At 47.2% G+C, this 12,574-nt stretch overlaps 1 protein-coding gene across 20 annotated transcripts in view; it reads left to right on the top strand.

Annotated features, from left to right (window-relative positions):
* Window positions 1-12,574, top strand: part of CCDC73 (coiled-coil domain containing 73) — a 136,544-nt gene that overhangs the window by 54,403 nt on the left and 69,567 nt on the right. For 18 of the 20 annotated variants that reach the window (XM_053300573.1, XM_053300624.1, XM_053300522.1 and 15 more), the window contains 2 exons: window positions 1,950-1,985; window positions 3,503-3,577. The exons of 1 other annotated variant lie outside the window; for it this stretch is intronic. In XM_053300573.1, the coding sequence (XP_053156548.1) occupies window positions 1,950-1,985; window positions 3,503-3,577 (111 nt within the window). The remainder of the gene's footprint in view (window positions 1-1,949; window positions 1,986-3,502; window positions 3,578-12,574) is intronic. One more of the 20 variants, XM_053300564.1, reaches the window with a different exon arrangement.

Here is a 12,574-nt window from a genome sequence, read left to right as displayed (position 1 = left end):
GACTTTACCCTCAAAGTGTTCACAGCATGCTACCAAGGGTTCCAATGTATCCTGCCCAGGGCCAGATTTCAAAAGGCCTCGCACCATCCAGGAAAGCCCCACTGGACGACATCACGAGGATGCAGTGGTGGATGAAAAAAAAGCGTTTCTTCTCTTCCATCACTGCCACAGAGTAGGCTTGATAATGAGCTCTAACCTGTGTTCACTCAGACTCACACTGTGTTTTCCTCCACTTACGTTCCAGCTGTCTGCAGTTGCTTCATCACTCTCAGCTCATGTGTATACCAAGGCACTGCATGGGCTTGGCTTTGCGGGAGAGGGCATTTGCGAGTGATTGTGTCAACTTTTTATTGGCGTCTTTGCTTGTTGTTTTTTTTTAAATAGCCCTCAATTTTCCTGATGGGCTTTGCCCCTTATTATCTTTTAGCCACTTCAGCACTCTAAAACCAATCCATGCATGCACATGTTCTGGAAACCCAAACTTGGTGGAGGGGTAGGTAGAGACAGGTTACAAACAGTTACTACACATGGTAGAGACACCAGACCCTTATAAGTGTGGGAGGTTTGGAAACAGCTGTTCTCCCCCAAAGCCCTAACAAAGCCAGCTCCAAGTTTCAGGGAGCCCTCAGCAAAATATTCTCAGCCAGGTTCTCAGCCCCCCTATCTGAGTGGGTCCCTCTAAGCTATGGGGGCTTGCCTTGATGAGGGTGTGTATTGTACATTTTTCTTTGTGGGTGGTGCCCTCCCATTCAGGCAGGTTCTTTAGCTGTTTGTGGTGGAACAAGAGGTGAAGTGTCTATGCCACTCTTGCCACCCCACAACCTCCCTCAGATGGGGTGCGGTGGGAGCTCTATGCACCCTGATGCTCTTCCTTCAATGCTTCTCAGCTCCCAGATATGGAGTGAATTGAGAGACCAGTTGGGGTGAGCTGAGGGACTGGTTGAAATGAGATGAGCAATGATCTTTGATGCAGAAGTGAGAATGGATAGGACTGGGAAGCTTACAGGAGTCATGCAGGACCCAAAGATGCACACTGTGTCCCACTGCCTTCAAAGGCAAGCCACACAGATGCTCTTAGGGCCTCTGAGCCTTGTGAAACATCTGGGGCTTGTAGGGAAATTGTCTTGGAAAGAGGGCTGTGGCTGCTTGCATCAGTCCAGCTGCCACCCCACTTGTGCCCTCTTCCAACCTGCTGTCCTTCCCTCTGCATTGCGGCTGGCTCAAATCTCAGTCCTCCCTGGAGCAGGGAGTATGCCACAAGCTGATGCTGGGCCTGAGTTCTAAACCTAGGTATAGCCATGAGTTATCATGCCGTAGCCATGATTCACTTCTATCTGCCATTAAAGAACATTCCCAGCCGCATGGAGGTGCTGAATGCTGCTCTACAAAAGTTTAATTGTGTTTTCAGAGGGAAGTTGGTGTAGTTCGCTTTCCTTAGCCAACAGAAGGAGCCGTAAATGCCTCTCCACAATTGTGGCTTTGAGAGGAAAGAGAGACTGAGCCTTTCATTCCTCTTCCGTACTTCTTCTGTGTGTGCGCAGGGGGAAACAACTGGGTTAAGAGACAAATGTCCTTTGCCACAATGTATCTGAACCCAAATTGCTACCCCCACTGATTGCTTCCACAGCAAATGGAGGCTGAGTCCCTCCCTTCCTCTCTGTGGTGACTGTAGGAGAGAGTGCAAAATATACAGTTTCTCCCCTTCCCTTCATAGGGAAAGGGACGACTTAGCCCCTCTTTGTCCTCAAATCAACCACCAGGTAGAGATATTTTTCCTGCAGTTTACTTCCATCAATTTTCCAAGTTCCTTTCATTTTATCAAAATTAATTGCATGCATTACTCATTGTATAGAAAACATATACATAAAATATATTATTCCTTGACTAAAATGTTGCATATATTGTTTGTCACACTGTTTTAAATTTATTTCCTCTTTGTGGCATTCAAGTTTCAAGCGAGAATATTTGCTATAGAAGAAGAAAAGGTAATGCATATAGTTATGGTATGATGTATTAATTCAATAAATGGATGGTCAGTTAGTGGCTGGATGTCATATGTGGTGTTTTGTGTGTGCACGGGTGATTTGGGTTTTTTTAGCCTGTACATGCACATGCACCAGTATGGCAAGCTGTCATCCCCCAGCTCGTCTCCTCCCCTCCTTCCTAATGATGAACAAAATGCACTGCTCTCCTCACCCTCTGACTTTTCTGACCCCTCTCCCCATTGTCCTAACTCTTCCCATTCCTCCTGCAGTGCATAAAGTGCATCTCTCCCTCAAAGCTACTGAGGCTCCTTGGCTCCATGGGTGTCTATCTTCAGGGGTCAACAAAGGGGCAGTTGTACCTTTTATCTGATTCATGGCCATATTAATGTGGAGCAGCAGTTGGATTTATTTATCTCTTTATCTGGATATACTTTGCCCCCTGTCCCCACCACTGGCTGCTGATCTCTTCCTTCTCCACCCCAGCCTCTGACTTTTCAAAAGCAGAAGATGACAGTCGGAGGAGAGTAGCATGCTGAGATAAAGCTCCCTTCCCTTGTCTGTTGAAAAGGCAGAGGCAGGAACAGAGGAGAATGCGGGCAGCACCATTGGATGAAGTATGGAGCAGGTGGTGGGCTATCTGAGGTGGCCAGGATGCAATGTACTACCCTCTATCAATCTCCCACTGGGGAGGTTGTATCACCCAACCTAATCAGTGGGCTGTGCAGGGATGCAGACAAAGGGAGAGCTTAAGAAATGCATTTTTTTAAGGGGGAGGAGACACTTTTGTGGGGGGAGATACATGGGTTATTAGGTTTTGTTTAGAGGAGTAAAATGGTGGGGGAACTCCTCAAATGCTTAGGGAGATCTGCTTTCCAGGCTGAGGCATGGCAAGTGGCACATCCTCCTTCCCTCCCTCTTTCCTTCCCATCCTCCTGCAGGAAGCCAGGCAGGAAGAAATGGCTGCCCCCCCCCAGAGTTGCAGTTGCAGTGAGCCCCACAGTCTGGCTGGCTGGCTGGAGTGCTTGGTGCACCAAGACACTGACACTGCCTTTGCCTTTTCTCTTGGGCTCCACTCCAAAGATGGGCTGGATGCAGTGTTCCCTCCAAGAGGGATTCCCAGATGTTGTTCACTACAATTCCCAGCATCCCCAGCATCCCCAGCTGCAATGGCCTTTGGCTGGGGATTATGGGAGTTGTAGTCAACAACATCTGGGAATCACTCCAGCTTATGTACAGCATGCTACATATATATACCTAGGAAACGATCCCTACGGCAGTTGCAAAGGAACTGAAGTGCTGGCACTTCCTCCCTCCTTAAGTAGCCACATGGGCACGTGGGTGGGGCACAAGCGCCGAGAGGAGCTGCAGTACTCCACATTGAGAGGCTTCCATGCAGGCGCAGAACCCATTCTAATGGATTCAATGAATCACGTCCCTGATTAAAATGTATCATCCTAAGTACCTTAGCTGTCATTTTACATCTCCTTCTTCTAATTAAAAATGTTGTTTTTTTGAAGGGAAAATATCTACTTGCTGAAGAATCAAAAGAGAGAGAAATTGAAGGCTTGAAGGAAACATTAAAAACATTACAGGTAAATTACTTTGTATTCTTATAACTTTGTATACTTAGATTCTGATTTAACAGAGTCTAGGTGCAGCAGCTCAGACTGTTTGTGCTTAGCTGAGTAAAATAAGCTGCATTCCTGCCAATCAGATGCGTGGCGATGAAGTGGGGAGAGGGTTTGGCAGACACCCAGTGAAGCCTCCCGCTTCCTCCCTGAAGAGTTGATGGCTAAATCCAGCATCGAAGGCAACTCTGTCACCGACTTCAGCAGAAGAAGTTAGTTTTTTGTCAATTTCGACAAAACACTGACCAACACCGACTGCAATGACACCTGGAAGATTGATACCGATTGGCCAGCTTCGGTGCCAGTGTCAACGTCGAAAGATCCATCCTTAGCATTGACAAGTGCTGCCTACATGCACGCTTCTACATTGGAGGACCCTTTGGTAGCAGCTTCGACATTGACACAAGTTTTGTCTGCTGTACCTCTCTCTGCATCAAGACCTTTGACACCGAGGCCACTCCCCCTCCAACATCTAGGTTGGCATTGATATTGAGGGCTATTTCCTTATCTTTGGCATCAACATGGTTGAAGTCTCCTTCATCATGGAAGGTAGGACAGCTGACCTTGACATTGAACACCCTGGTGATATCTGACATGGTCATGCCTCGATGCCGAGTGCCGGTGACTTTCGAGGTTGCGGATGAAGACTCGCCTGGTGTTTAGAAGGCTAATGCTTTGGATCCCAACACAGCTCAATCCTTGCTTTCTATGTTGGACTCCAACACTAACAGCCATTCAACATTTAGGGGGTTTCCTCATTCAGAGGAGTGGGAGGCTCATCCCCTGCCTCCAGAGACAACTTTTTCGACATCAACTCTTCAAAATCAACCAGTGCACTATACATTGACAGCTGCACAGTTAGCCACTTTGACTAGTTGGCACACATGTGGATTCTTGCACCACGCTCTGCCTGCTGTGCAAACGAGTGAGGTCTGTCTTCTCTAGGATTGGCTTATAACTATGATGAAGACAGATCATGGAGGTGTTCTGGATTCCATAAACAAAATTCTGGCCAGAGCCTTCTCTCAAGCTCTTCCAGTGTGCATGCTGGCTGGGGGTGATGCCCCCCCTGAAGCCAAACAAAATGGAGGTGACAGCTGCTGCAGCCATGCAGACCCTGGCAGAATCTCCTCCCCCACCAAACCCTGTGCTGGTTGAACAGCAGACCCAGACTTGGGTAAAACAAGTTTTATTTGCGGCTATCCAGACTGACCCTTGGAGCCTGCAATTCCTGGACCTCATACACCTCCCCCATGGGGGCAACAGCCACATTCCTCTCCAGCACCTTCTGGTGAGAGTCACCATGGTTCTTCTGATTTTGAATTTGACACGGAATTACTGACCTGGACCCATCATCTGATGTGGCAATGCCTTCGCATGTATCCCCCACTGAGGAAATGAAGGCTTATCATATCCAGCTTAAAGAAATGGCTGCTGTACTAGGTCTTAATCTAAAAATCGCAGTAGGCTACAATTGATGACCCAGTGTACAATTTTATGGCAAAGTCCATGTCCGTGCAACCTCTCGCCTTACCTCTCTTGCCAGTAATTTACAAGGTGGTTCAATGCGCTTGGGAAGTTACACACACCTCCACTCCAACCTCTAAAAGACTAGAAGGCCTATATAGGGTGCAAGAGCAGGATAACACCTACCTATTGAAACATCCTGTACCTAACTCCCTTGTTATAGACTGCGCTACTTCTTCTAGGTCTGGTAGGCGTCACACGACTCCTGCAGATAAAGAAGGAAGGAAATTAGATGTGCTTGGCAGGAAAATATATTCAACGGCTTGCCTATCAGTAAAAATAGCCAACTATTCATCCTGCTTGGCTAAGTATAATTATTGCCTTTGGGACACCTTAGGACAGGATTTGGACTCTCATCAGAGGAGTTGAATGCACACTTTAAGAAGATTTTGCAAAAGTGTGCAGAGTTAACATGACAGCAATTAAGTACCACAAAACACCTGGTGGAATCAGAAACTAGAGCCATGTGCTCATCTATTACTTTGAGACGTTATGCATGGCTTCGTTCAGCAGCTTTACAATTTGAGTTGAAGGACAAAATTGAAGGCCTCCCATTTGATGGGAATGGTCTGTTCTTGGAACAGATGGATGCTATGATGGAAAAACTAAAACAAAAAAATCAAAGTTCACTGCAAAGACTTTTACATCAGCTTCTTCCTTCAGCGGCTAAATCTAAGCTTTTCAACAGACCTTGTTCCAGTTATAGGTAGCAGGACTGCAGGGATTTTAGTAGGTCCTACCAATCATATCATAAGAAACACTACCAACCAAAGAACAAGAACAACCAGGGCCAACGTAATAAACAAGTGGAGGCCCAGAAGTAGCACCTTTGAGGTCAGCAGCAGCCCATCACACCATTTATCATCAAGGGACTCAATGTAAATATTAGCCTTCCGCATCACTGTGGCACTGAATATGACTGCCTGCAACATCTTTCAGGCACAAACAACACCTTCAGCCAACAACAACATCAGATTGGCAAGCCATGCCCAAGCATGGCACCACATAACATCAGATCGTTGGGTGTTGAAGATCGTCTCTTCAGGCTACGTTATAGAGTTCAAGGCACAGCCAACTTTCAGAGGGGTGTGTTTTACGAAAGTGACTCCTACCCTACAAATGGAGGTGCAGGAGCTTTTGGGCAAGAAAGCGATTGTCCTGGTGTGATATGTGCCCAGGTGAGAAGGGTTCTACTCCCTCTACTTTCAGATCCCCCAAAGGGATGGTGGAATATGACCTATAATGGACCTGAGACAGCTGAACAAGTTCATCCATGTGAAGAAGTACGAATGATGACATTGCAAGACATCCTGCCACTTCTACATCAGGAGCCGTGGCTTGCAATGTTAGACCTGTGGGATACTTATTTTCACATAGGGATCAGGCCTTCATACCAGAAGTATCTAAGATTCACAGTGGGAAGCTCGATTTACCAATATGCCATTTGGCCTCTGTACTGTCCCCTGAGTTTTCAAAGAGCATGGCGGATGGTGGTGGTGCACCTCCAGATTGAGGGGCTGGCGATTTACCTTTACTTAGACGACTGGCTCCTGGTGTCAAAGGACAGAGAAGGGTTACTTTCTTAGATACAGTACTTGTTGTGCCTTCTCCAGGACCTCGGGATAGAGGTCAACTGGAAAAAAATCTCATTTAGACCCCATGATGATGATCTCCTACATAGGGGCTGTTCTGAATACACAGGCGGGAAAAGCCTATTTACCACAAAAAATGGTTCCAGGCTATAGCAGATCTGGTACATCAGGTCCAGTCCAGTCCAGCACAGCATACAAAACAGATCCAATGTCTCCTGGGCCTCAAGGCCTCCTGCAAAATGATTGTTCAACATACACGTCTGAAAATGAGAAAATGGCAGTTATGGTTCATATCGACCTTCCGTCTGAATATAGACAACCCCCAGAAGTTGTTAGTTATTCCACAAGAAATCCTCTGGTCATTGGGTTGGGGCACACGTGCAGAGAATCTACTGTGAGGAGTCCTGTTTCAATCTCAGTCTCCTTCAGTTCAGGTGACGACGGATGCCTCACTGATGGGCTGGGGTTTTTATTGCAATGGCAAAGTGGTCCAGGGACAGTGGAGTCACCAACAAAGACATTGCCACATAAATTTCCTGGAACTCCTGGCAGTATTTCAGGCCTTGTAGGCTTTTCTGCCAGTGCTCAAAGAGAGAACTGTGCAGTTACAATTGGACAACACAACAGCAATTGTCTACTTAAACAGACATGGAGGGATGGTGTCCAGGTGTCTGTGCTCACTGAGTGTGCAAATATGGCACTGGTGCATCAGAAACAACATAACTGCTTTGGCTATTCACATAAAGAGGACGAAAAATGTCCTGGTGGACAATCTGAGTCATTTGTTTACCAGAGAAGAGTGGCATGAGTGGGAAGTGAACAAGAAGTACTTGCTTCCAATATTCAGAGCTTGGGGGTTCCCAGGATAGACTTGTTCGTGATGGTTCTCAATGCCAAGTGCAAAAAGTTATGCTCAAGAACAGGCCATGACCCAGAGTCACAGGGGGACACGTTCTAGATGGACTGGTCTCAACACCTATTGTACATGTATCCTCCTGTACCACTTGTAGGGAGAGTGGTGGCGCATCTTCTGGCCTGTCAAGTCATGTACATTCTGGTCATTCCATGGTGCTCTCAGCAACCATGGTTTCCGCATCTACTCAAATGTCCAACCACACATACAGGAGGCTTCCTCAGTGCCAAGATTTTCTGTCATGAGAGAATGGTTAGGTCCTGAAACCAGAGGTGCCCACTCTACAGCTAACAGCATGGAAGATAGGCTTCTAAATAAAATCTTACTTAACCAGAGGAAGCCTTAGACTAGGAGAAACTATGCTAGTAAATGGAAGAGGTTCAATTGCTATGCAGCCTCCAACGGTTTTCACCCACTGAAAGCTGCAGTCCACCAGATCCTGCTGTACCTAATGACACTGAAGACCTCCCTGTTTTCTGATGTCTCCATAAAAGTTCACTTAGCAGTAATCTCAGCTAGGCACCCTGGATGGGATGGAAAGACAGTATTTTCCCACCCCAGCTGAAATAGCTTTCTGAAAGGTGTCACCAATCTGTATCCTCTGGTTAGACAGCCACTGGATAAGTGGAGTATATCCTTGGTCCTTTCAGCTCTGACAGGCATGCCCTTTGAGTGCCTTGCTATAGCAAGCCTGAAACTGGTTTGTCTGAAGACTGCCTTCTTGGTGGCAATTACAACGGCCTGCAGGATGAGTGAACTTACAGCCCTGAGGATGGACTTGCCTTATGCACGCTGCTACCCAGATAAGGTGTTGCTACATCCTGACATTACCTTCCTACTTAAGGTTGTGACAGATTTTCACATAAACCAAGACATTGTGCTACCTACCTTCTTCAGTTCTCCGAGTAAGGCTCTTGAAAAGGCCCTGCATTCCCTGGATGTCCGAAGGGCTCTTCTGTTCTACCTGTCAAGAACAAAGATGATCAGAAAGACAAAAGGTGTTTTATATTCTACTAAAGAAGGTATCTGGGTCAGGCTTTGTCCAGGCAGCAGCTATCCCACTGGCTAGTAGAACTAATCCTTTTGAAGTACAAGTTACAAAAAGTTCAGCCGCCGAAGTCCAAGGCTCATTCAACTAGAGCGCTGGTGGAGGAAGCCAGCCAGTGGCCAGTTTTCCTCCCACCGGTGGCCCCCTGCCACATTCTCTGTGTCTGACATCAGATGCAAGGGCGTGGCTTCACTCTCAATTGGGGCTGCACGGCCCCGTTTGGGAGCATATTCTAGCCAGCGCCGCATTCACAGCGTGGCCAGGAACGCTCTCCCTGCCTTTAAAGGCAGGGAGAGCAGCTCCCAGCCACAATGAGAATGCAGCACTGGCTGGTATTTGCTCTCAAATGGGGCTGCACAGACCCATTTGGGAGTGAAAACACATCCCCTGCGTCTGATGTCAGATGCAGGGTGTGTGGCTGGGGCACCAGGCGCAGCCCCTGATTAGCAATGGCCCAGGTTCTTTGAACCTGTCTGCTCAATGGTGGCTCCGCCCTGAACCAGAGCTTACGGTACCTCGGCGGCTCATTTATCTGGCATATTATTTCGGGACATTTGTAGGGCTGCAACCTGGTCCTCAGAACAGCCCTTCAAAAAGCACTATGCCACTGACTTGCGTTCTGCAGTGGAGGCAAATTTTGGGAGAGGTGTTCTTAGAAGTTTGTTAAATGACACTCTCCTCCTTTAGGACCTATTTAAACACACATTCTAATGGATTCAATGGATCACGCCCCAGATAAACAGGTTGCTCATCTGTAACTGATGGTCTGGTAGTGATCTGTTGATATCCATTAGACCAGTGTTTCTCATTGTTTTTGGAATCATGGACCGACACAGTCTTTGTGCTCAGTTTTCCAGACCAGCAGTTAGTAAAGGGATCGCCCCTACCCCCAGGCACTCCCCCAAACAATTTCAAGCTTGGGGAGCACCGCTGCTGGGAGCTCTCCAGAGTTCATTCCTAGGCAGGCAGCCCTCGCTGCTGGGATAACACTCATTTAGCTTCCTCAAGATGAATGCTATGCCAGCAGTGAGTGCTGCCTGCCTAGAATTGAGCTCTAGAGAGCTCCCAGCAGCAGTGGCCCCCACCAGCTTGAAATTGTTTTGTTGGGGGATTAGTTCCTCATGGACCAGCATGGACCGGCACTCAACTCCTTACGGACCGGCACCAGTCCACGGACCTGTGGTTGAGAAACACTGCATTAGACCCTCCTGAACCTCCCCTCTGCCATATGCTCAAGTCTTTTACGTAGAACTCACCTATTGCTCCAAAGATGCTCAACTGCTCCACCAGTCTCCAAGAAACTGAAGTGCTGGCGCTTCCTTCCGCCTTAAATAGCCACATAGTCATGTGGGGCTGGGCTGGCGCAAGCACTGAGAGGAGGTGTGGTACTCCACACCGACAGGTTTCAGCACAGGTGCAGAACCCAATCTAATGGAGGTCAACGGATCACTACCAGATCATCAGTTACAGGTGGGCAAAATGTTTTTTCAAACTGTAGTCTGGTGGCTACACAGGGATGGGCCTTCTCTGTTGCTGCCCCAAAACTCTGGAATGAGCTCCCTGCTGAAATAAGAGCCTAACTAACTTTTTAAAAGTCCTTAAAGACTTGTTTTTTCACCCAAGCTTTTTAACTGTAGTTTTAAATTGTTTTAAGGTTTTCATTTTTATCTTGTTTTATGTTGTTGTAAACCACCAGAAGAGACAGAAATTTGGAAAGTCTACAAATCTGACAGACGAATGAATGAATGAATGAATGAATGAATTTATTTTTACATTTATATCCCATTCTTCCTCCAAGGAGCCCAGAGAGGTGTACTACATACTTGAGTTTCTCCTCACAACAACCCTGTGAAGTAGGTTAGGCTGAGAGAGAAGTGACTGGCCCAGAGTCACCCAGCTAGTATCATGGCTGAATGGGGATTTGAACTCGGGTCTCCCCGGTCCTAGTCCAGCACTCTAACCACTACACCACACTGGCTCTCATGAATAAGAACATAAGAACAGCCCCGCTGGATCAGGCCCAAGGCCCATCTAGTCCAGCATCCTGTTTTGCACAGTGGCCCACCAGATGCCGCTGGAAGCCACAGACAGGAGTTGAGGGCATGCCCTCTCTCCTGCTGTTACTCCTCTACAACTGGTATTCAGAGGCAGCCTTCCTCGGAGGTTGGAGGTGGCCTATAGCCTTCCAATTAGTAGTTGTTGCTAGACCTCTCCTCCATGAAGTTATCCAGACCCCTCTTAAAGCCATCCAGGTTGTTGGCTGTCACCACATCCTGTGGCAGAGAGTTCCACAAGTGGATCACGCGTTGTGTGAAAAAGTACTTCCGTTTGTTGGTCCTAGACCTCCTGGCAATCAATTTCATGGAGTGACCCCTGGTTCTAGTGTTGTGTGAGAGGGAAAAGAATTTCTCTCTCTCCACTTTCTCCACACCATGCATGATTTTATAGACCTCTATCATGTCTCCCCGCAGTCGTCTTTTTTCTAAACTAAATAGCCCCAGGTGTTGTAGTCTTGCCTCATAAGAAAGGTGCTCTAGGCCCCTGATCATCTTGGTTGCCCTCTTCTGTACCTTCTCCAGTTCAACAATGTCCTTTTTAAGATGTGGTGACCAGAATTGTACGCAGTACTCCAAGTGTGGTCGCACCATAGTTTTGTATAAGGGCATTATAATGTTAGCCGTTTTATTTTCAATCCCCTTCCTAATGATCCCTAGCATGGAATTGGCCTTTTTCACAGCTGCCGCACATTGAGTCGACACTTTCAATGAGCTGTCCACCACGACCCCAAGTCAGATCCCTCTCCTGGTTCGTCACTGACAGCTCGGATCCCATCAGCATATACTTGGGGGTTTTCGTCCCAATGTGCATCACTTTACACTTGCTAACATTGAACCGCATTTGCCATTTTGTTGCCCACTCCCCCAGTTTGGAGAGATCCTTTTGGAGCTGCTCACAATCCGTTTTGGATTTCACTACCCGGAAGAGTTTGGTATCATCTGCAAATCTGGCCACATCGCTGCTTACCCCTGCTTCTAGATCATTTATGAAAAAGCACTGGTCCCAGTACAGATCCCTGGGAGACCCCACTTCTTACTTCCCTCCATTGTGAAAACTCTCCATTTATATCTACCCTCTGTTTCCTGTCTTTCAACCAGTTAGCAATCCACACATGTACTTGTCCCCTTATCCCATGACCGCTAAGTTTCCTCAGGAGTCTTTGATGAGGAACTTTGTCAAAAGTTTTTTGGAAGTCCAGGTAGACTATGTCAACTGAATCACCTTGATCAACACACTCATTGACACTCTCAAAGAAGTCCAAAAGGTTGGTGAGGCAAGATTTACCTTTGCGTAAGCCATGCTGGCTCACTCCCAGCAGGGCCTGTTCTTCTAGGTGCTTTACAATTTTATCCTTGAGGATGCTTTCCATCAATTTGCCTGGAACGGACGTTAGGCTAACCGGCCTGTAATTTCCCGGATCACCCCTGGATCCCTTTTTGAAAATTGGTGTTGCATTTGCTACTCTCCAGTCCTCTGGTACAGAGCCCGATTTCAGGGATAAGTTAAATATTTTAGCAAGGAGGTCGGCAATTTCACTTTTGAGTTCTTTGAGGGCTCTTGGATGGATGCTATCCGGCCCTGGTGATTTGTTAGCTTTCATTTTTTCCAGACAGTTTAGAACATCATCCCTTGTCACTTCAATCTGACTCAGTTCTCTAGCCTCCATCCCTAAAAAGCCTGGTTCAGGAACCGGTATATGCTCAGTATCCTCTGCTGTGAAGACAGATGAAAAGAACTCATTCAGCTTCTCTGCAACCTCCATATCCTCCTTAATAATCCCTTTCACTCCCTCATTGTCTAATGGTCCAACTGACTCCCTGGCA

The sequence above is a fragment of the Hemicordylus capensis genome, chromosome 1 (genome assembly GCF_027244095.1).
Source record: "Hemicordylus capensis ecotype Gifberg chromosome 1, rHemCap1.1.pri, whole genome shotgun sequence".
NCBI classification, from domain to species: Eukaryota; Metazoa; Chordata; class Lepidosauria; order Squamata; family Cordylidae; genus Hemicordylus; species Hemicordylus capensis.
This window is presented reverse-complemented; position numbering and strand designations above follow the sequence as displayed.